At 38.2% G+C, this 20,678-nt stretch overlaps 2 protein-coding genes across 15 annotated transcripts in view; one reads left to right on the top strand and one right to left on the bottom strand.

Moving 5' to 3' along the window:
* Positions 1-20,616, top strand: part of CDC42BPB (CDC42 binding protein kinase beta) — an 88,588-nt gene extending 67,972 nt beyond the window's left edge. For 2 of the 14 annotated variants that reach the window (XM_071745505.1, XM_071745495.1), the window contains 16 exons: positions 206-311; positions 1,761-1,897; positions 2,476-2,615; positions 4,111-4,192; positions 7,398-7,614; positions 7,977-8,039; positions 11,413-12,009; positions 14,627-14,724; positions 14,836-14,920; positions 15,073-15,193; positions 15,277-15,394; positions 16,321-16,359; positions 16,495-16,603; positions 16,697-16,767; positions 17,432-17,527; positions 18,852-20,208. In XM_071745505.1, coding sequence (XP_071601606.1) covers positions 206-311; positions 1,761-1,897; positions 2,476-2,615; positions 4,111-4,192; positions 7,398-7,614; positions 7,977-8,039; positions 11,413-12,009; positions 14,627-14,724; positions 14,836-14,920; positions 15,073-15,193; positions 15,277-15,394; positions 16,321-16,359; positions 16,495-16,603; positions 16,697-16,767; positions 17,432-17,527; positions 18,852-18,983 — 2,211 coding nt within the window. In that variant the 3' untranslated portion in view covers positions 18,984-20,208. Of the gene's footprint in view, positions 1-205; positions 312-1,760; positions 1,898-2,475; positions 2,616-4,110; positions 4,193-7,397; positions 7,615-7,976; positions 8,040-11,412; positions 12,010-14,626; positions 14,725-14,835; positions 14,921-15,072; positions 15,194-15,276; positions 15,395-15,700; positions 16,017-16,320; positions 16,360-16,494; positions 16,604-16,696; positions 16,768-17,431; positions 17,593-18,851 lie in introns of those variants that run through there. The other 12 variants (XM_071745498.1, XM_071745501.1, XM_071745494.1 and 9 more) reach the window with 11 other exon arrangements.
* EXOC3L4 (exocyst complex component 3 like 4) overlaps positions 1-20,678 on the bottom strand; it is a 360,645-nt gene that overhangs the window by 221,811 nt on the left and 118,156 nt on the right. The window lies entirely within an intron of this gene.

Here is a 20,678-nt window from a genome sequence, read left to right on the forward strand (position 1 = left end):
GTAGGTTTGGGCTTGAGTGTCTTTTGCAGTTGGAAATAAAAATGTTACCTTTGCCTTGCAGTGAAAGTTGCCTTTACTTGTAAGAACTCCTGGTTTCAAAGGGTACAGTCTGGTATACTGGGGGGTGGTGAAGGTAGATGCTAGCATTTCATGAGTGCAGAAAGTAAAAAGTTGTTTTTTCTTTTATCCTGAATGTATCTTTCAGCCCAAAGCTCACCAGCTCAATATCAAGTCATTTACCAGCCCTACTCAGTGCAGTCATTGCACCTCCCTGATGGTGGGATTAGTTCGGCAAGGCTATGCCTGCGATGGTGAGTCAGTTACACTTTCTGTTTTTTCAGCAAGACCCTGAAAAAAATCATCCCAAAACACTAATGCATTTTAAAGCAACCATTTCTTTGGAAAGGGAGTAAAAGCCAGGGGTGACTTTCACTGAATGGTTCTCCTTTTCTTTCTTTTGCATGGTCACAATGAAGTCAAGGAATAATATAAGCCAACGTGGTTCCCTTTCATACTACCAGATTAATTCTGCTACTGTTAGTGCTGTTATATTGTGAGGGGGGGGGCAGTGTTTTCTGTTTGTGTAGTGTAGAAAAAGACCACAGCAATACTCTGATAACATGAATCTGTCAGTTTTATGCTATCCTAATCATAAATCCTGTGTGTTGGGAAGACAATTTGCTAGTGTTTGTATCCTGTAGTCTGCTGTACTGTTCATTAGTTTTACTTAAAATGCTTTCTCTAACGTATGTATCACTATTGAGTTCCATGTTTGTGTGTATGGAAATATTTTTCTTTGAAAATACTTATCTTTATCTTGGTTGGTCACATGAAATCCATAAGTAGTCCGCAGATCTGTTCAAAACACTACAGTACAAATAACCTTATTGTGTTTCTGTGCCCAGACCAAATCTTCCTAGTGGCACCCTCTCTGCTGACACTTTCAGCATCATACTCAGATTGACTCATCTGCCCTTCAGGGCTTTTTTTCCTGGCAGGTCTCAATTGGCTGCTCTTGCCTGAGGGCACCTATTGCTCTGCCAGCACTTCCCCTGGGGCTGCCTTTTGTCTTCTGTTGCTGACACTTCTGAACTCTGGTTTCACCTTTCTTCCTGCAAGTCCAAAGTGGTCTTTTCCCCCTACTACAGTGATCAACTTCACCTCTTTTTCCTTGTGTAAAAATTACATCAATAAAACAGCACTTCTTTTCACTCCTGATCCCAATTCTGCCTCTTTTTAATGCTAGAGACTATGATAAAAACCAGCTTCATTTCCAAGGGGCCCATGAAACTGGTTATATCCTCCCTACTCTGCAACCAATGTGCCTTGGTATTAATGGTCCCAAATAATTATGTTGCCTCCTGAATTTGTTGGACAACACTGGCAGAGCTTTGCATGTGTGATTCCTTGGTATCTTCTGTCCTCTGCCTGGGGTTAGACAGGTTAGTTGCTTAAAAACCAGTGAGGCTGACCAACTTCCTTTCCTTCTGGAAAATTATTTGAATAGTTGCCTTGAAATGTGGACTCAGTTCCTGCCCCTTATGGGAGTAATAGGCTTGAAAAAGAAAATAAAAGCACTTTGGAGAATCTCATGCAGTATCTTAAGTGTGTTCACTCCTTTAGCATAGTGGGCTATTGCAATATTTGCCAGATTCAGTGTGATTGATTAATTTGCTGAGCATAAGTGTAGACTACATTAATCTCCTGCTATATTTGACTTGTACGTGCGTTTCACTGTGGATTTTCTCTTTTGTACTTAGTGTGTTCATTTGCATGCCATGTTTCCTGCAAGGATAGTGCACCTCAGGTCTGCCCCATACCCCCTGAGCAAGCCAAAAGGCCTCTTGGAGTAGATGTACAAAGAGGAATAGGAACCGCCTACAAAGGTTATGTCAAGGTAACAGCCTTTTGTTCTTGGGCAAGACAAGAATACTAAAGTTCACTTACAGCTATGCAACTTGGAACCTCTTAAGTATGTTTAAAGAGATCTCCTAAACTATGCTAAAGCCTCAAGGCTTCATGTGCTATCTGTGTAACTTAATTTAACCTTTGTTGCTTTAGATGTGGAAGAAAAGGTTGGTTTTACTACAAGAGCTAAAGGTTAGTAGATTAGTAGCTATAATGTTCATAAGCATCAAGGGGCAGGGGCAGCAGAAAAATTTATTCTTAAAGTGTGCCTGATTGTTGATGTAAGCAGAATATAAAAGGTAACCTGTCCCACCATTTTGGCATTTTTGGAATATACCAGCCCTATTGCTTGTCCTAGTATATTTATTAAACCATAACAGGGAATGGTTGAACTTAATGGAGGAAAAATGATTGCTTGATTACTTGGCATTTTTCACTCCATTTTGAAAGGTGAGTAAAACGTATTCTAGTTCTGTTGATGTAAGTATAAGCTTTTCTAAATGTTCCTGCTTTCTGTGTCTACTGTATGTGCTTACATTTATTAAACGATCAGTTATTTATATGCAGGTCCCAAAGCCTACAGGAGTTAAGAAAGGGTGGCAAAGGGCTTATGCAGTTGTTTGTGACTGTAAACTCTTCTTATATGATGTGCCTGAAGGAAAATCAACCCAACCTGGAGTTGTTGCAAGTCAAGTCTTGGATCTCAGGTTTGTAGTATTATGACAGAGTAGAAATCTTCTATATTTTTCAGAAGATCTATGTGTTGTGAATATAGGCTGCTGCTAAGTTCAGGCTGGATTAGTTGGTTCAACAAGTGATCAATAAAGTGAATTTATAGTCATTTATACTGCAGCCACTAAGATTTACAGTATTAGCATGCTTCTTCCTAGAATTTCGTGTGCTGACACGAATAGATTTTGGTAGCTTGTTTTTTTCCTCTTCACTCTGACCTCAACACTGAGTCACAGATCATCCCATAGCCAGTAATTTCAGGAACATTAGAAAAACTGAACTAGTCTTCAGAAAAGCACCATTTAATTTACAGTGCAAGTGGCTTTTACCCTGCCTTCTTACAGCAGTAATGTTTTTCTGATGAACCATTTGAACCACTGAACACTGTCTGCAAAAGGTCTGAGACTTACATCCATCAGAGTAGCCAAGAAGTTTTATATATCAGCTTTTGCAAATATCAGTAAAGTGTAATACCTTTAGATGTTACAGCACCTTCTATCTCTGTTGAATATAAAGTTTGCATTTGCAGGGACCTTGATTTGTATTTTTCCCAGACAGCAGTACCATGTGGTTGCACCAGTACTGCTGTTCTGCTCTGACATTTGTTCTCTGAGAACCATCAGTGTCAGCTCCCTCTGACGTGCTGGGAGGGGGAGCAGAAACATGGAAGTATTGCAAATAACAGCATTCACATCAGCACATTGCTTGGAGCAACTCAGACAGATATTACACCAACTGTCCCATGCTCTTTATCTGTTTATTGTAGCTGCCTGTTTGACTCTGTCTTCTGAGGATTCTTAGATGTTTTAATAGACATTGAGCACCATAGCTATGAATTCTAGCATGGGCAAGTTTCAGGCATTAGTGTCATCTTTACACTAAAACTGGCAATTACAGTGATCAACTTGGTCAAATTCAGTTTAAGAAGGCTTGTGTAGATAAGCCCTCTGGGATGGAACACTCTAAAATGCAAAAGTTGTTCTGATGTCTGTTTATTTTACTGTAATAGTGAATAAGATCGGGCTGTTTTGAAAACCCTTACTTGAATCCCACAGACTATAATTATGTTGCCAAGAGCTTTTTATGTGATTTTTCTTTTTTTCCAAAGGCCCCTCTCTTGCTACTCACTGAGGTATGAATTATTCATTTCTAATGTGTCTGCTGGGCTGGAAGAACAATATTCTTGCTGCTAATTGTAGAATAGGTGTGGCTGATAAAACCAAAACTACAGAAAGCCACCCCACTTAGCTTCAGGTGATACACGGATACTGAGTGTTGTAGAAACATCACTGAAGCTTGTGAGTTGTTTGGGCCAAGGATGGTTAGAGCATTAACAAAGCAGTGATGGCAGTTGTGACCTCTGTGTGCTGTTAGGACACTGCAGCCTATTGAAACAGTTGTGATACCAGATTTTGCTGGATAATGTTCATCTGTGCCTGTATGTGATTCTCTTTCTCTCTTTCTTACTAGAGATGAAGATTTTTGTGTGAGTTCTGTCCTAGCATCGGATGTAATACACGCAACTCGTAAAGACATCCCTTGTATATTCAGGGTATGGCTACCAATTTATTCCTAAAGAGAATACAAATTAAGTACTAGTGTTTGTTCTGATGCTGCAGCACATTATCCATATTTAATGTTTATTAAGTTATGCAGGTTTATAAGAATTTACAAGGGGTGCAGAAATGTGTAGAAGAATAATATGGTACTCCTTGTTTGATTTGGTTGCAAGGAACAAAAGTATTTTTTTGCTGCTTCCTCGTATGTAAAGTTTGGCTTTTTAATTTTTTTTTTTAAATTCAGTATATTTTTGTTTTCTCTTCCATTGATGTTACCAGGTCTTTTTAATTTTTTTGCTTTAGAGGACTCTTGCAACAGAGTAGGATGAATCTGGGTTATACTCACTGATTGTAGTTTGCCATGTATTAACTTGTTTAAAAAAAATACATTTGAAAATTCAGTTTACTTAATTTTGTATTTAAGTATAACAGAAACAACCAAAATCATTAGCTTAGTTACAATATCCATTTTTATATATACTCTACCTGAATGCTGTATTTAGTTTTTAAAACATAGGAAATAAGTCCCTTTTGTTAGGTGAATTATATTTAATCTGGGATTATAAAATACAGAGTACATTAGAAGCCAGTATCTAAAATCCCTTGCATCTGAATACCAAAACTCATTGTTTTCAGTATCTCAGATCCTCAGTCATTAGAACCAAATCAGTGGAACGTGGAAGCCAAGGAGCTGACAGTCACATGTGATGCAAATCATTTGGTCTTTTAGGGTTTACTCTGAAAATGTCTTGGCTACTTGAATGCTTCTGTGGCTTTGCTTTCATGTCTTTTTTTTTGTAGAATTATTTTCTGCTCTGGATTTTCATCCTTTACTTTCCCACTACTATTGCCTTCATTTTCCTCATATTTGTTCCTAAATGTATTTTTTTTTTATTCCCACCTGCCCACTCTCTCCTCAAATTTGCAAATGTGAAATACTCTGGGAAAGGGCTTCTGAGGAGAGAAAATGAACTATGCAGAATGGTGGTTAATTCATTAACAACAAGGCATCCATAGAGTGTAGCCTGCTTGACTTGATACTCTAAGTTCTGCCTGGTATTTTTAACTGAAAGAGTACCTACAAAAAATTTTCTTTTACATTTCCTCATGTAAGAATACTTGTATGGATAACACAACAAAATGTCACCACAGTTTGATCAGACTATGCCCTGATAAAGAGGTCTGATGAATTAACTAGAAGCCTGATTTATGAGGATATCTATTTAGATACTATATTTTGGTTACTGTTAACAGTAACCAGAGAAGGTGCTGATAAAGTCCACCTCTTTTCTCAGTTTTATGTCCTCCTTCAAAAGAAGGAATTCCTAAAACTGGAAACCAGTGATAACTGATGCAAGATAATCTATTTCCTCAATTTTATTTAATTCTAGATTTGCATCTTGCTGACATAGGCATGGACTGGCTTCTACACAATAGTTAAAGGTGTTATTTTTCATCATCTGTGTAAAAAAGTGGTCCTTCTTTCATACAAAGTATTTCACGTAAGACGTGAGGATATTTGTGTCCCAAGAAAGACAGATTTTCATTTCTATTGGATCTTTCACCAACAGAAAGCAACACCAGAATGCTGCCAAACACTAGACCCGTCATAAAATCAAGAAGAGGAAGAATGTGTCTCAAACTCAAACATCTCTCCTTGGTAACCAGATCTTAAAGCTGGATGTTAGGCCGTGCTGACATCCAGGCACTGCAGTCTAAGTGCTGCCACTGATGCATTTCTAATAATAGTGTAAGAGTCCTTCCACAGATTAGCAGTTTGATTTAAGAAGTCTTGAGTTTCTTAGCAAATACTGGGCTTTTGTATGATGAATAATTCTAGGTCTATTATGACCAATTTTCCCCTGTATTTGACAGTATGTAAGATGCCACCTTCAAAAAAAAGAGAAATAATATATGGTGGTACTTCAAAGAGTAAACCATAGCTGAAGTCTGGTTTTGTTTTTTTTTTAGATTTAGAAATATTATCCATTATGCCCCCATACATCTTAAAATATTAATGCTTAGTTACAGTTTAAGAATTGAACAAAGCTTGATGCAGAGTAATATGAGCTCTAAGCAATTGCAAACTTGTTCTTTTCCTGCTGCTTTTCACTTTCATCTTACTTCTGGAGCTCTGTCCTCTTGTCCCAATTTTACTTCCATTTGTGTGGTGTTGGTTTTTTTTTTTTTAAGATGAATATTCTTGCTTAATTCACTCTTTCAGGAAGTGTATGTTGCGTAACCAGATCATGCATCTTTTATGGTCATTTTCTTGCCAAGTCTAATAAGCTGAAGATGTGTTATTCCATGTATGAATAGTTATGGCCTTCAGTTTTGCACCTTTGCACCTTTTTTCTGTTAGATGATTGTTATTCTAAAAATCTCTTGTGAGGGCTGATCCTGGCTGATGGTCTGTTTGTTGGTGACTGAAGGCATTAGTTCCCAGGATCTCTCAATTCCTACCATCTCTTTGGCCAGGACACTTACTGACCTAACATGAAGAATTAGTAAGTGCATACTTTGGCCAACAGAAGTTCCTTTTTTGTTTTTCTATTGGGAATACATTATCCTTCGAGATCTATAGAATTATTTCCTTGAAAATTAAGTGAAGCCATTGTGATTTTATTTTAACTTAGGAAAGTGGGAGAATGCAGTATTTAGGTCTCAAGGGTTCTTTCCCTCCAGAGCTTTTAATGCAGATATGATGTACTCTTCCCTCCAGGACAATTTTGAAAAACAAGTAGCAAAATTAAAATCTAGAACTGATCATAGCAGTGCCATTGGGTTTAAATGCATCTAACTCAGAAAGAATGTGTGACATTATCAATAAGTTGTTAAATTTGATAGGAGAAGGGATCAGGAAAAGTTATTACATGCTACTGAAATTCCAGTTTGGAGCAGGAAGGAGCCTTTTGCTGGCTTGTATTGATTACTGTAGGAAAAGATGGTAACATTCCTGGACCCTGTGTTATTATTCAGAATGATTAAGCAAGACTGAGTATTTTCAAACAAAATCTCCAAGGCTTTTGCATTTTTTCAAAGCACTGTGGCTGTACTTGCTGTTGCATACCACTCGGGTATATCATTGCATTGTTATGAAAAAGTATATTTTACTTTCACAGTTCTTTAAACTATAGAGTACTGACAAAAAGGGCTTTTACTACTCTTTCTAATTTCACTTTCTCTGTCTGTTAAAAGGTGACAGCTTCTCTCCTAGGTTTGCCTTCAAAGTCGTGTTCTCTACTGATCCTGACAGAAAATGAGAATGAGAAGAGAAAGTGGGTTGGAATTCTAGAAGGGCTGCAGTCAATCCTGCACAAAAATAGACTGAAAAACCAGATTGTGCATATTCCACAAGAAGCCTATGACAGTACATTGCCTCTTATTAAAGCAAGTTTAGCTGCTGCTATTGTAGGTATGTTTGTTTTAACTTCTAAAAGCTTGTGAGTTGTTGAAGCTTTTAGATGGGCTTCTGTAACAAGAGCAGTGACACCTTGAAATGAATTCCTCACTCGAATTCCTTCATAGAAATTCACTAAGGAGGGGGAAATGCTAATCTTGCATTGTTATTCAAATTTCTTCATCCATTTGGAGTAAACAGTACTGTTTAGTTGTTTTACCAATATGCTATATAGCATGCTTTGACAGACTGTGTGAACCTGAGCAAAATTGATTTGCTGTTGAAAATCTTTGTCCAGAAATTTTTCCAGTCTGTTTTAAAGGTAAGGTTAAGTTTAACTGAATTTAATAGCCTTTTCTTTTGGCTTCCTGGTTTAGATCGAGATAGAATAGCAATTGGTTCAGAAGAAGGACTGTATGTGATAGAGGTGACCCGTGACGGTAAGTGAGGCCATTGTGCATGCTGTAATTACATACAGAATAATGAACTCCATAACTTTTAGTGCTGATATAATATAGGTTACACAACAGCCCTTCATCTGTAGAAAGTATTAAGCACTCAGTTAACTGATAAGAAGGAGAAGTGAATGAGAGATAAAAGCACTAATTTGGTCAGTATCGTTACATTCAGTTGACTGGCTGAAATTAAAGGGATGGCTTACTGGGCATATTCTAACACATTTTCACCTTAACTGTGTTCCCACAGAAGGTAATAAAATGCTTCAGCACACAGAGCATGCACAGTACATGCACCAGCAGTTGATGCACAGTGAATTATCAGGCACTTACTAAACAGAACTTGAAATGAGTGTGAAAAACTTCAGATAAAAAGAGACTGGTTCCAATGTGCACCATCAGAGGACTTAACTGGGATGAATCAGGAGTTAGAGACAGTGCAAGCAAGTTTTTAGTCTTTCCATTAAAGCCACCATGTATTGTTGTCTGTTTCTTCCAGAAATGTGACAACTACTCACATTCTGTTTCAGACTGATGATGGCCAAAGCAAATGCCTTGCTTGTCCCTTTCCATTATTTCTGTGACCCCATGCTTTGTCCTGAACCTGCTTTCTCCTTCCTATTCATAATGCACTCTGCACTCTGCTTTGGAAAAAGTGGAATCAGTTTTGCCTGTTCTTTCTGAAGAGTTGCCATGTCCATGCCAGACATTCACACAAAGTGTGCTCCAGGTACCACAGCAAAGTGTATGCTGCATATTCACTGAGCACCCCAGGCATGTCCCTCTGTTGTTGAATTATTAAGCAGCACAGCTAGGGCCCAAGGGGAGGACCCTTTTAACCTGATATACTGAGCACCAACATGGATAAAAATGGGAGTCGAGGCCAAATTGTTGTGGCCAAAAGGATGGCAAGCACATGAGCCTGGGGATCATTTGGAGTCAATCCACCAAAATGCAATTTTAAACATGGGAAAACAAAGAACAAGTCTAGTTAATTTTGCAGTCTGCTTCTAAAAATAAGATATTTATGTTTTGAACAAACAACTGAACAGGAAAAAAAAGGAAAAAAATAGTTGAGTTAAACTGAATTTATGGAAGTAATGCGTTCTTAAGAAACAACACAGATTTAAAATTCAATAGTGTAGTAATATATATCCTTTTCCAAGTTAACATAGAAAATACTAGTGATTTTCTCTCTGACTTGAAAAGCATGAAGCATCCCTAGTGAAATCATTCTTCCTTGTAACCTCTGAGGCACTCTAAATTTAAAAAGCATTCTAAGTCTGTAATTTTTGTGGTATAAGAGGTCAGGTCTTGGCTCTCTGGTAGGATTGCTTCTAACAAAATACCTAATGCTATATTCACCTATATTTGTAACCTCTGAGCTTAGGTTATTCTAGTGTCTTTAGCTGTCTGAGAATTGAGGATGTTGAGGTCAATGATACAGATTTGTATAATGCAAATGTGCCAGGCCCCTTGACCAACTTTGGAAGAAATCCCTGGGACATTCCTGAAATAGCCCTTTGACTGTTTTTTGTCATTGACATTCAAATTTCAGAGAAGATACTTCTTTAAATTTAAACTTGATGGAAGAATTTTAATTTCCTTTTACAATGCAGTTTACCTTGTGACTATTTGAAATTTGGATTGCAGTCGTGTTAAAACTTGCATTTCAATGTAAAATACAACAGCGAATACAGGTTTTTAGACTTACTTGACTTTCAAAATAAAATTTAAGTACAACATCGGGGTTACAGTTTTGAGGCAAAGTACAAAATGTTATTGCTTCTTCTTGCTTAAGCCACTGCACAGTTCCAGGAGAAACTGCTTTATACATGGAGGCAGTAGATATTTGAAATTCTTTTTACTAGTAATAAATGCCATTCCTTTGAGTAAACTTCCACTGCTCACCATTCTTTAAGTACTTAGATAGAAATGTAACTTTAGATGCACATAATTCCAGAGATTCCAATGCAGCTTCTTGAATAAAAGAAAATTGTACATTTAATTTGAGAGGTCATTTCATAAAGGAATGACAGTGTGTATGACTGTATCATATGTAAATGTGAAAACAAATTCTGGTTTTAAGTTAAAACATGTTTTCTGTGAGTTTTTTGTGACCAGTTCCCGTTTGTTAATAGCATTTTTATAAACTTTAATCTCTATTTCATGGCAACTGTAATTTTCAGTGTTAATTAGCTGCTGGCTGCTTATATCAACAGTCTTTGGTTAGAGTATCAGTTTTTGATAAAATAAACTAAACTGTAAGCAGGAGTTGGAGCTAGGGCAAAAAAATCTTGACTTTGTGGCAAGGTTCCAGCAGCTTATTATTTCTTCAGACCTACAACCTATTTGTGCAATCAGGGGGAGCATCACCAAACACGTGACTTGTGATCTGAAACAGCTAAAGTTTTGTTAAATTTACAGAATTTGGTGACCTGGGTAGGTTACTCAACTATTCCTGAAAAAAACCTCTTATACATTCAGTCAACAGAAACATGAAAATGATACTTTAATAACATTGGTTTATGCATATTATGTTTCCTAGATTGGAATTCCATAGTCTCTTCTGTTTGTACCCCATGAAATGCTCGTGGCATTTTCTTCAAAGTGCCAGGATGCCCACTATCCCGAAGCCAAACATGTGCCTAACCCTATCACCTGCCTCTGATCCTTCTAACAGTGAATACTCCCCAGCTTCCATAGGTTCCCTAGCCTTCTCTGTGAAGAGGCTTTTCCTGGTGCCTGTCCTAAATCTCTCTTCCTGCAGGTTAAGCCCATTCTTACTCTCCCTTTCCCCAGCTCTCACAGCATTTTTTTGCCTTTACCTCTATGTTTTTGCCTTTCCCTGGATGTGCTTAGCATCCACTTACTGTACTGCTTTTGGATTTGGTTGAGACATTTGCCAGCTGTGCAGCATTTGTATCCTCAATTACCAGCATTAAGTATTTTGTATTTCTTTGATTTCTCCTAATCTGGTCGTGTTCTGGTCTTCTCTCCATAACTCACTAAAGATGTTGGTTTGAAGGTGGGACCAATTTCAGAAGAGAAACTATCTTGTTGTGTAAAGAGACCATCTTGCAGTGTACAGATATTATTTATAAATCATTTTCTTCATTTGCATTAAAGTAGCTTTTCCCTGCAAAGTGTTTCTGAAGTCTGACTTTATATCCATAGGGAGAGTTTCAGAAATGCTTTGTCTCATGGTTTGTTCCGAGAATGAATAATAGAGTGATGAGCATGTGTAGGAAGTGCTTGCTCTTACTTGATATGTGTCTGTGTTTAGATACCTGATCAGACCTCTGTATGTAACACTGCAGTGTTGTTTTCTGGTTTAACTTTCTTGTTTCCTTTGCAGTGATAGTCCGAGCTGCTGACTGCAAGAAGGTTTATCAGATAGAGCTCGCTCCCAAAGAGAAAATTATCATCCTCATCTGTGGTCGGAACCATCACGTTCACCTTTACCCCTGGGCCTCTCTGGATGGGTCAGAAGGAAACTTTGACATTAAGCTTGCAGAAACTAAAGGCTGCCAATTGATTACAACTGGAACACTAAAGAAGAGTTCTTCAACTTGTTTGTTTGTGGCTGTCAAACGACAGGTTTTTTGCTATGAAATTCACAGAACTAAACCTTTTCACAAAAAATTCAGTGAAATCCAGGCTCCAGGAACTGTACAGTGGATGGCAGTGTTCAAGGACAAGCTCTGTGTTGGCTACCAATCTGGGTTCTCTCTGTTGACCATCCAGGGAGATGGACAATCTATAAACCTGGTAAATCCTAATGACCCCTCGCTTATCTTCCTCTCACAGCAGTCTTTTGATGCCCTTTGTGCTGTGGAGCTCAGTAATGAGGAGTACCTGCTTTGCTTCAGCCATATGGGAGTATACGTCGATTCGCAAGGTCGAAGGTCACGCATGCAGGAACTAATGTGGCCTGCAACTCCTGTTGCCTGTAGTATGTATATGTTTTTCTGTTGCCATATCCCTGTTGCTGCTTTACTTGTGTTAAAAAAAAAAAAAAAAAAAGTCAGCATTGTATTCTATATTGCTTTGGTTTGTCTCTCAATATCTACAGTTTAAATTTTGATGAGTATAACAGTATATACGTTTTTCCTAGTGGTAGTTATGGACTCAGTGATCTCCTGGGCTGAGATCCTGAATGCTGCAAGAAAAGAAGTCCTGTCTTCTTACAGGGCAGAATAATAAATAATGGAATGTGAGTTAAGTTTTACGGAGCAAAAAATAGTCCTGGATGCAGGGCAGTGCAAGACTACTGGTCTGTGAAATTCTGTAAATATTTTTGCTCTCTTAGAGCGTGTAAATATCTAGTGGTCTGTAGGATGTCTTCTGTGTCCTTGTACTAAAAGTACAATAGAAAGTTGAAGATGAGATGTAACTACAACTCTAAGGGTTCATAAAGATAACAAAATAAGAGGTAAAAATACTGCTTTTGACAGAACTGGCTGCAGTTTTTTTCCTGTTGGTTTATTTTTAGGGGGAGGATTTCCAAAAATGATATAGGCAGGTAGAGGGTAATTTTTCAACCACTCGACTCTTTCCAGGCACATTGGTTTATCAGCTTCTGAGGACAGAAGCACATCCAGAGCATTTTTCAGTATTTGGTAGTCAGAAGCAGTTAGTTTTAAAACCAGGATTTATATTTTGAGCTCAAATAGCAATTAAAGTGTTTTGAATGATGGAAAGCAAGAAATAGCTTTTTGTTTAAACAGTACACCAAGCAGTTGGTTTGATTGGGCCAGGCCCTAATAGCAGTTTGCTTAATTTTAATTGTCTTGAATTGAAATTGTTTACTTGCTTTACTCTGACCTAGTTTTGTACAGAAGTCTGAAGCAAAGGCCCAAGGAAACAATGTATTTGCAAATTTCCTTTAAAATGCCATTAGCCAAATGTAATGTTTCCTTTTCCTTTATCAGGTTTATAGTTTTTTCCATTTCAGCAAACTAGACATATTATTTAATTGTTTTATTTGTTTAATTGTCTGGTATCATTAGAAGGTGATTTCAGTGTAAACTGTTCTACTGCATTCTTGTATGTGCAGTCCTGAGTGGGATGGGCCTAAGGCTGGTTTTTTAGGAGCAACTTAATCAACTGCCAAAGGAAACTGGATTACTTTCCACTGGCTTTGTCCTTTCTCCTCAGTCCTGGTGATGGGGGCTTTTTTTAACTATCCCATCAGGAGGTTATTGAAGGGGGAATAGTTCTCTCTCTGAAGTTTCTGCTGTGATGAAGGACCATGTTGTAGAGAGGCATTAGGGATTCCATGTAGATTTAGGCTCTCGGGCATTCAGTCACCTCATGTTGAGGAGCGGCTGAGGTCTCTGTTGTACCAGTCAGCTCTGTTCTCTGGAGTGCCTTGTTGAGGCTGCAGTCAAACCAGCTGAGTGTGCTGGTTCTGTGCTGACCCAGTGTGGGTGTTGTGGAGCTGTGCTCAGTTTGGGTATGGCTTGGAGCCAGCCAGTCCCAGAGGTGTAGCATGGGCAGGCCCAGTGCAAACCCTCGGAACCAGTTGAGATCAGATCAGGCTCATCAACTCTGACTCCTAAGTACTGACTTTGGCTGCCAGGCAGAAGCAGCTGGTGTTTTTTCTCTCACTCTCACTGGTCTCCTTGATTTGGACATCCAAGCCAACCGTGACTCTATAAAATAAATACTTGACCATACATATTTATGACAGCAGCCCAAGACTTTCTGTGAATGCATTATAAAAATAGCACCACAACCTTAATTCAGTTTCTCTAAGAAAATTCTGTGGTGTCTTTAGTGTCCTACTGGGTTATTTTCCTTTTGTTTATTGAAGCAGCTCTTTATTAAATTCCATAAATTTCTAGTAACTGCTCTTTACATCAGGACACAGTCTTTACATGAGCAGAAACATGTTGATAAGAAGCTCTAGGGAACTTTGTGTTCCATTTGACCCAAAAGAAACTTGTCTGCTGATGCCTTTTAAGCTTAAAAAAAAAAGTTGAAAAGAGAAAATGGGTTGTGGGCTTTGAGCATTGTGACATTTTTTGTTAGTCTGATAAAAGCAACCCATACATGAATATCTAAAGCTAGATAATTGTTAGCAAAAGAGGAAGGAAATTGAGAACAGATCTGCATCATGACTTCATGACCCCCCTCACAGATGGTGGCCCTCTCTTTTCCCCTGCACAGAGCAGATGTATAGTTAGTTTTCTGCTTCTGAAATGAAGTAATCTGCATCTGTAGAAAATCTAGCTGCTCAGTTTCTACCAAGCAGTAGATTTGTATGCATCTGAAAAGTTCAGATGACACTTACACAATTTCTTGAAATTATAATTTGAAGTTTAAAAATACTGAAAGGGTCAAGTTGAAATCTTTCCATCATGCTGGCAGCTGTTGTTAGCAGATCTATTGTCACAAAATTATCTGTTTGAAAGTGGGACTGGGAAAAAAAGTTTTTAAATGTATCTTTCATTTACGTTTAAAATGTAAGTGGAAAACTTACAAGTATTGAAATTTGCTTTAATATACATAAGTTCTGCACTACTGAAACCACATTAGGGTTTTCTGTTTGTTTTTAATCTATGCAGGTTGCAATTCTTCTTACGTAACAGTGTATAGCGAGTATGGTGTTGATGTATTTGATGTTAACACTATGGAATGGGTACAGACTATTGGCCTGCGAAGGGTGAGTATTTTTATTTGAATATAGAACTTAACTGGGTTAATTCCAAACTTGATGCTTCCTCACAGCTCATGCTAGGCTTGAGTTAATTCTTTGTCTCCTTTGTGAAAACAGATCAGACCATTAAACATGGATGGCACGCTGAATCTCCTTAACTGTGAGCCACCAAGACTGATATATTTCAAAAACAAGTTTGCAGGTGAGTCACAAGCAAGGGGAGAAATGGAAAAATGATGCAAAGCTATTTGGGTAATTTTAAGCAGTGTTATCTTTGCATGAGATGAAATTAGTATTGGATACGTCTGGGTCAACATGTACCTGTGTATGTGAAATTGCATTGTCATATTACAGCAGGAGCTGCCCTCAGTGTACCAGAAACATCTGACAACAGCAAGAAGCAAATGCTTCGAACTAGGAGCAAAAGAAGATTTGTATTTAAGGTTCCTGAGGAAGAGCGATTACAGCAAAGGAGGTAAGAATTTAACCATGGTACAGAACTTAATATGCATGGACAGACTGTGAATGCTAATAGTAAAAATCACTCTGTTCTTTTAGGGAAATGCTTAGAGACCCTGAGCTAAGGTCAAAGATGATTTCTAACCCAACGAATTTCAACCATGTGGCTCATATGGGACCAGGAGATGGAATGCAGGTTCTCATGGACCTCCCACTGGTAAAATATAATTAAAAGCAAGGGAGATATATGTGCATTTGTTCTTACTCAGAAAAAAACTGCTAAGATGACCTCTGTGGGTTTCAGGCTTTATGTCTATACCAAATTCTTCATTTAATCACTTTGAGAAAGGTGAACCTTTCTGGTGTGTAACGCTTCTAAGTCCTGGGCAAGGAAATACTATTAGGTGACTTAAGAATGAGACACTGAAAGAAATAGATATCACTGCCAGGAGCTTGTTAGTAATTTTGTAAATAATCAGTCTCTCCTGCTTCCTTTTTCTTGTTTGTCTTCTTAAAATAACAGAATGAATTTCCTTCCCCCTCATCCTCTCGACATTCTGCTCTGATATCACCTCCAGCAGGCTTTGAGCACGTCTATCACATGAACTCTATCTCTGCTGAAATCTTTCTCCAGAGTGGCCATTCCTCACTGCAAGGCTCCCCTCTGCTTTCTTCCTCTTCCTGTCCCTCCTCTGCTTCCCTAGCAAGGGTAGGAGTAGCTACACACTGTTAGGAACTGGAATGGTGTGCTTGTGGCACTTCGCCGATTATAGAGCAAAAACAAGGGGGAAAAAATCTGATGCTGTGGAGGTAACTAAAAGCATGTAAGTTGCAGTGCTTTATAGCATTATTTTTATTTTTTATTTAATGAACACAACATTTTGTGAGCTGTTAAGTCCACGAGGGGGAGGCACAATGGTGCATTTGTATGTTCTGTACCCTCCATTTTATAGCTGCTAGTTAGGCTTCCTTTTGTCCTTCTCAGCTAGCCCAGGTGAGGGTAATGCATTTGTCCTATACACAGGAGGAGGAAGGAGAGCAGAGCTGTTGGTGCAGTCCCTCCCTGCCCCTTCATAGAGGGTTTGCTGGCTGACAGATTCCAGTAGCTGCCATGGGGCTTAGTTCTTTCTCTGTCTTTCTCAGGGTTTGTGTCTGTTACTGAAAATATGTGGATGTGGTCAAGTAAGTTCAGAGTTTTTCTACCAACACTGGGTTGTTGTAATAGCTTGAAAAGCACAGTAAAGTTTTCATGAGTAACAGCTCCTGGTTGGATAGCTTTTGTTGCTGGCTAACAAAATGTTTCATTTCAACTCTTAGAGTGTCCTCCCTGCTGCACAGGATGAAAAAACGTGTCCATCTACAGCTAACCTTACACGGCAGCAGCAGCAGCAGAGAAACAAAACCTATATTTCATGGCCCTCATCAAGTAAGGCTGGGCACAAGCTATTCAATTCTGAGCTATAATTTATGGCTTCAACAAGAGGTGTAAATTTGCCTTTCTTTCCCCCTTTCTCTGCAGGTGGCAGTGATGTGGGAGGAGCCGTGCCTTCCCGAAGTATGTCTGACCCTGACCAGGAGTTTGACAAAGAGGTAAAGTAGCTTTTATTAAATGGAGACCAATGATACCCTGTTGCCATAGAAGCTGTATTGCCTTTTTTCAATAAATTGAATTTCTGAGGAAGTACTTCCTAAAGATCATGTTCTTCATGGAGATGTTTTTCTTCCACAGATGTTTTCTCCAGCCTGTAATATATGACTGCAAGTTAGAAATGCCAGGACGAAAGCAAAGCTGTCAAAAGATCTTTTTATTATGATATTTTCAGAAGTATAAGGTCTTCGATTAAACTTTGTAGGCAAAGGAAATTTGACTAATTGATGAAATGTCCTCAAAGCTCCTAAAAATGTTCTCTGGGCTATTAGGATAGAATAGCAAAGTAATATGACTAGTTAAGTCATTTTCTGTACTGCCTTAAGGAAGATTTTTTGTCATGTAACTTGACAAAGAATCGTATTTTAAAATACATAAAACTTCTTTTAACAAAAGTATGTTCCAGTAGTCACCCAACTAAATATGTCCTGGCTGTACAAAACTGTTGGCCCTAAATCTAAGGTGAGAAAACGTTTTTGTTTTCTTGATTTATCATGGGTGTAGCTTCTTCCAAGCTTTGCTCAAGGATATCCTTTGTGCAAGGATAGTGTTAGGAATTATAAATGGGAGGCAAATTCCTACATGAGTATTTTTGCATCTTTTTAGCATTTTTTTGGTACCCAACTACAGGCCTATGTAATGTGCTGTATTTTGAAGGGTGTTTTCCTGAAGCCAGACCCTTGCAGGATACTTCAAGACACCGCAAGTCAAAGCATTTGTCCAGAGTTCTGATCACAGCCATGCTATGACTTCCTTTGTCACCTTGAGTAAGCCATTAAAAGTGTGTGAAAATGGTGGTCTCTAAACACAGGTGGTTTTGAAAACAACTTGATTTTCAAAGGTGCTGATGACAGGCTGTCTGTTAACATTGTTATTCTGCAGCATCCTTTTCAAATTCCATGACATTCCTTGCTTTAATGGTAATTGCTTTTTCGTAGACATAAGTAGTGGTGGATTCTAGGGGTTTTACAGCTTTTTAATTTTTGGTAGATCGTACAGTTTCTTAGGAGTTCTTAAATTAAGAAAGACTAGTAGTCAGAAATTTGAAAAAGGAAGGTCTAGTACCACCTTTTGGCTTCATACTATTTTTCCCATGGCTTTTGGCTTTATCACAGCATGAACTGCATCACATTAGGATAATCTTGTTATAGATGATCTTATTATTGTTTGAGCCATGCAAAACCTTGTGAACAGCTTTCATGAAGGATGTTACCTTTCAGTCTGTTTGCTAAATATATATTCCCTCTCTTTAAAATAACTTACTGCAGTGGTACCAGGTTTTCTCGTGCAGTATTTCATTAGCTGTGAATGTGTGCAGCTCAGAATTGTAACTCACCAGAATAGTGGGAAACTTGCCAGCCATCAAGTGAGACCTGTTCATGAAGGCAAATATCCAACAGCCAATCTATCACTGGGGAAGTAACTGGATAGACTGTCTTTATTAGATATTGATGTAGGGCGTCTCCAGTAAGTATGTTTTGTTTCCAGATCTCCAGCCTGACACTTGGCAACCTTCACTCCTTTGTCAGGCACTTCACACGCTTGTCACTGTTTCTGTTTTGTAAACAGCTCATGTGCTTTAATTCCTTCTCACCAGACTGAAGATGATTTGACCGTAATTGTTTACATGTTTGCATATGGGCAGATTAATCTTCATATGGGCTATAAAAATGGCTTAAGGGACATTAAGAGACATGGGCTGGTAAATGTAGAACAGCAGTGAACAGATAGATGTGATCCATCAGGAAAGCTTTGCTGTGGCTAAAGGAGAGGAGCCTGGGATTTAGCAGTTTTCACGTACTTTGCCTTAATTCCTGTTACATCAGGTCATCTTGAGACCTGTACTGCAGCCTGTTGACAATAATGGAAGTATTTGCATGAATGTTTAGCTATGAAATTAATCTAATACACACTGCTGTGTAGGTGTTGCTCACCTAAAATTTTGAGTGCTTTTGAAAGTTTCTGAGAGAAAAGGCTTTATTTTAAGTAAGTGTGACTTTTTTTTTTTAATTATTCTTGTTTACAGCCTGATTCAGACTCCACCAAACATTCTACTCCATCCAACAGCTCAAATCCAAGTGGTCCCCCAAGTCCCAACTCTCCTCATAGGAATCAGCTTACACTAGATGGACTGGACCAGTCAACCTGTGATGCATAACCCTACCACACTCACCACTCTGGCTTTGATCATCCACTACTCCGTGGAGTATTGAAGAGCAGGGCAAAGCTGTCTCAGATGCTAGTGCCAAGACTGACACTGAATCTCTAGTGTTGTACAAGAATAATTATATATCTAGATTGTAGATACAAACTATTGAAATGAAGAAAATTCTTTGCTAAATAGCAATGGAGCTTTTTATGCAGAATTGTTCACTGCTCAGTTACGGTTGATTCCTTTCTGCACAGCTGTGACACGGTTTTATTGCATAGGAGCATTTAAGGCCACCAGTAAATAGTCTTATTCTTTTGCTGAAAAACAAATAGAGAGAGATACTGATAATGTTGCTACAATATCAGGAATATTATTTTTCTATAGAATGATGTAATGTCTCATTAGCAGGAAATCCTTTTAGACACAATTTGGACCTCTACATAGGAAATGCAAGCAGGTCTAGTTACATCCTCAAATGAGTACACTTTTCCCTTTTTCCCATAACTGTTTGTTTCCCAGATCTTAAGGAGAATGCTAGGAAGCTGTAGGTTGTTTCCAACATCAGTAGAGTCACCAGGAAGGCAAATAAAAGTTGGTTATAGTTTTGTGGCCTTTTAATTAATTTAGCCATTACATATACAGCTGCATAACTGTCTTTCTATCTTTCTACCAACTTTTTAGTCTTGTACATAGGACTACTGCCAGTTATCTTTTACCCATACCCTGCTTTTTAGTCTTCATCAATCAGTCATTAGTCAGGGCTTTTAAAATATTGGTAATTACTGCTGTGAAATTTTACTCCTAGTTCCTGTTTATCTCTTTCTAAGAAGTGGTTTCTCCTGGGTTTTTTGGTGTAAGGACACACTACATTATTTAGCTAACAAGCCTTCTCATGGATGCATTGCCCTCAAAGTCTGCTTGATCCTTACTAAGGGACTGTATCACACTAAAATATCAGTCTGTTTTATGGGTTACCAAAGTGGAACGTGAAGGATGTGTAACTGGGGGTGCTGCTTTTCTCATTAATTGTATCCTCACCTGCATGAAGACCCCATGATTATTAATCAAGTATTGATCATGTAGAAAAATGCACAACACACTCCTGTATATTTTGCTATGGCCCACGTGCAGTGGTGATGTTTTGCGTGTATATTTAATCTCATGCTTCCATGTATTATACATTTAGTAATCAAAGATTTGTGACCATGTTTCATTAAAAGCTTGTAATTAATTCAGTGGCTGGCATATCCAGTTTGTCATTGTCACACTAGTGTGCCTTCTGTGCCAATTTTATGACAGTTGGATGTCACTTATTTAAAATTTGGTTTAAATGGGCTAATGATATACCAATGGCTAATGTTCTTTTCTGAAACACTGTATAGGATGTGCACTTATCTTTAGTTTAAACTGAGTGTTCTAGTCAACATTTAATCCTGTTACGTTAAGTGTTCGACAGTTCTTGCTATTTTTCTCAAATTCTCGATAAAGGGGCTCAGTTAGAGCTGGACACTACTGCTTTGGGGGTTTTCTGGTTTTTACTTTTTTAATGTAAGTCTGAGTCTTTGTAATTATTGGATTGTGAGAACATTTTTGAACAATTTACCTGTCAATAAAGCAGAAAGAGGGAGGTTTTAAAGTTCATAGTCGTCTGTCTTGACATGTGAAAAGAGTCTGCCACTGACATTTGCTTAAGTTTCATGG

This window comes from Heliangelus exortis, chromosome 5, assembly GCF_036169615.1.
Source record: "Heliangelus exortis chromosome 5, bHelExo1.hap1, whole genome shotgun sequence".
Taxonomy (NCBI): Eukaryota; Metazoa; Chordata; class Aves; order Apodiformes; family Trochilidae; genus Heliangelus; species Heliangelus exortis.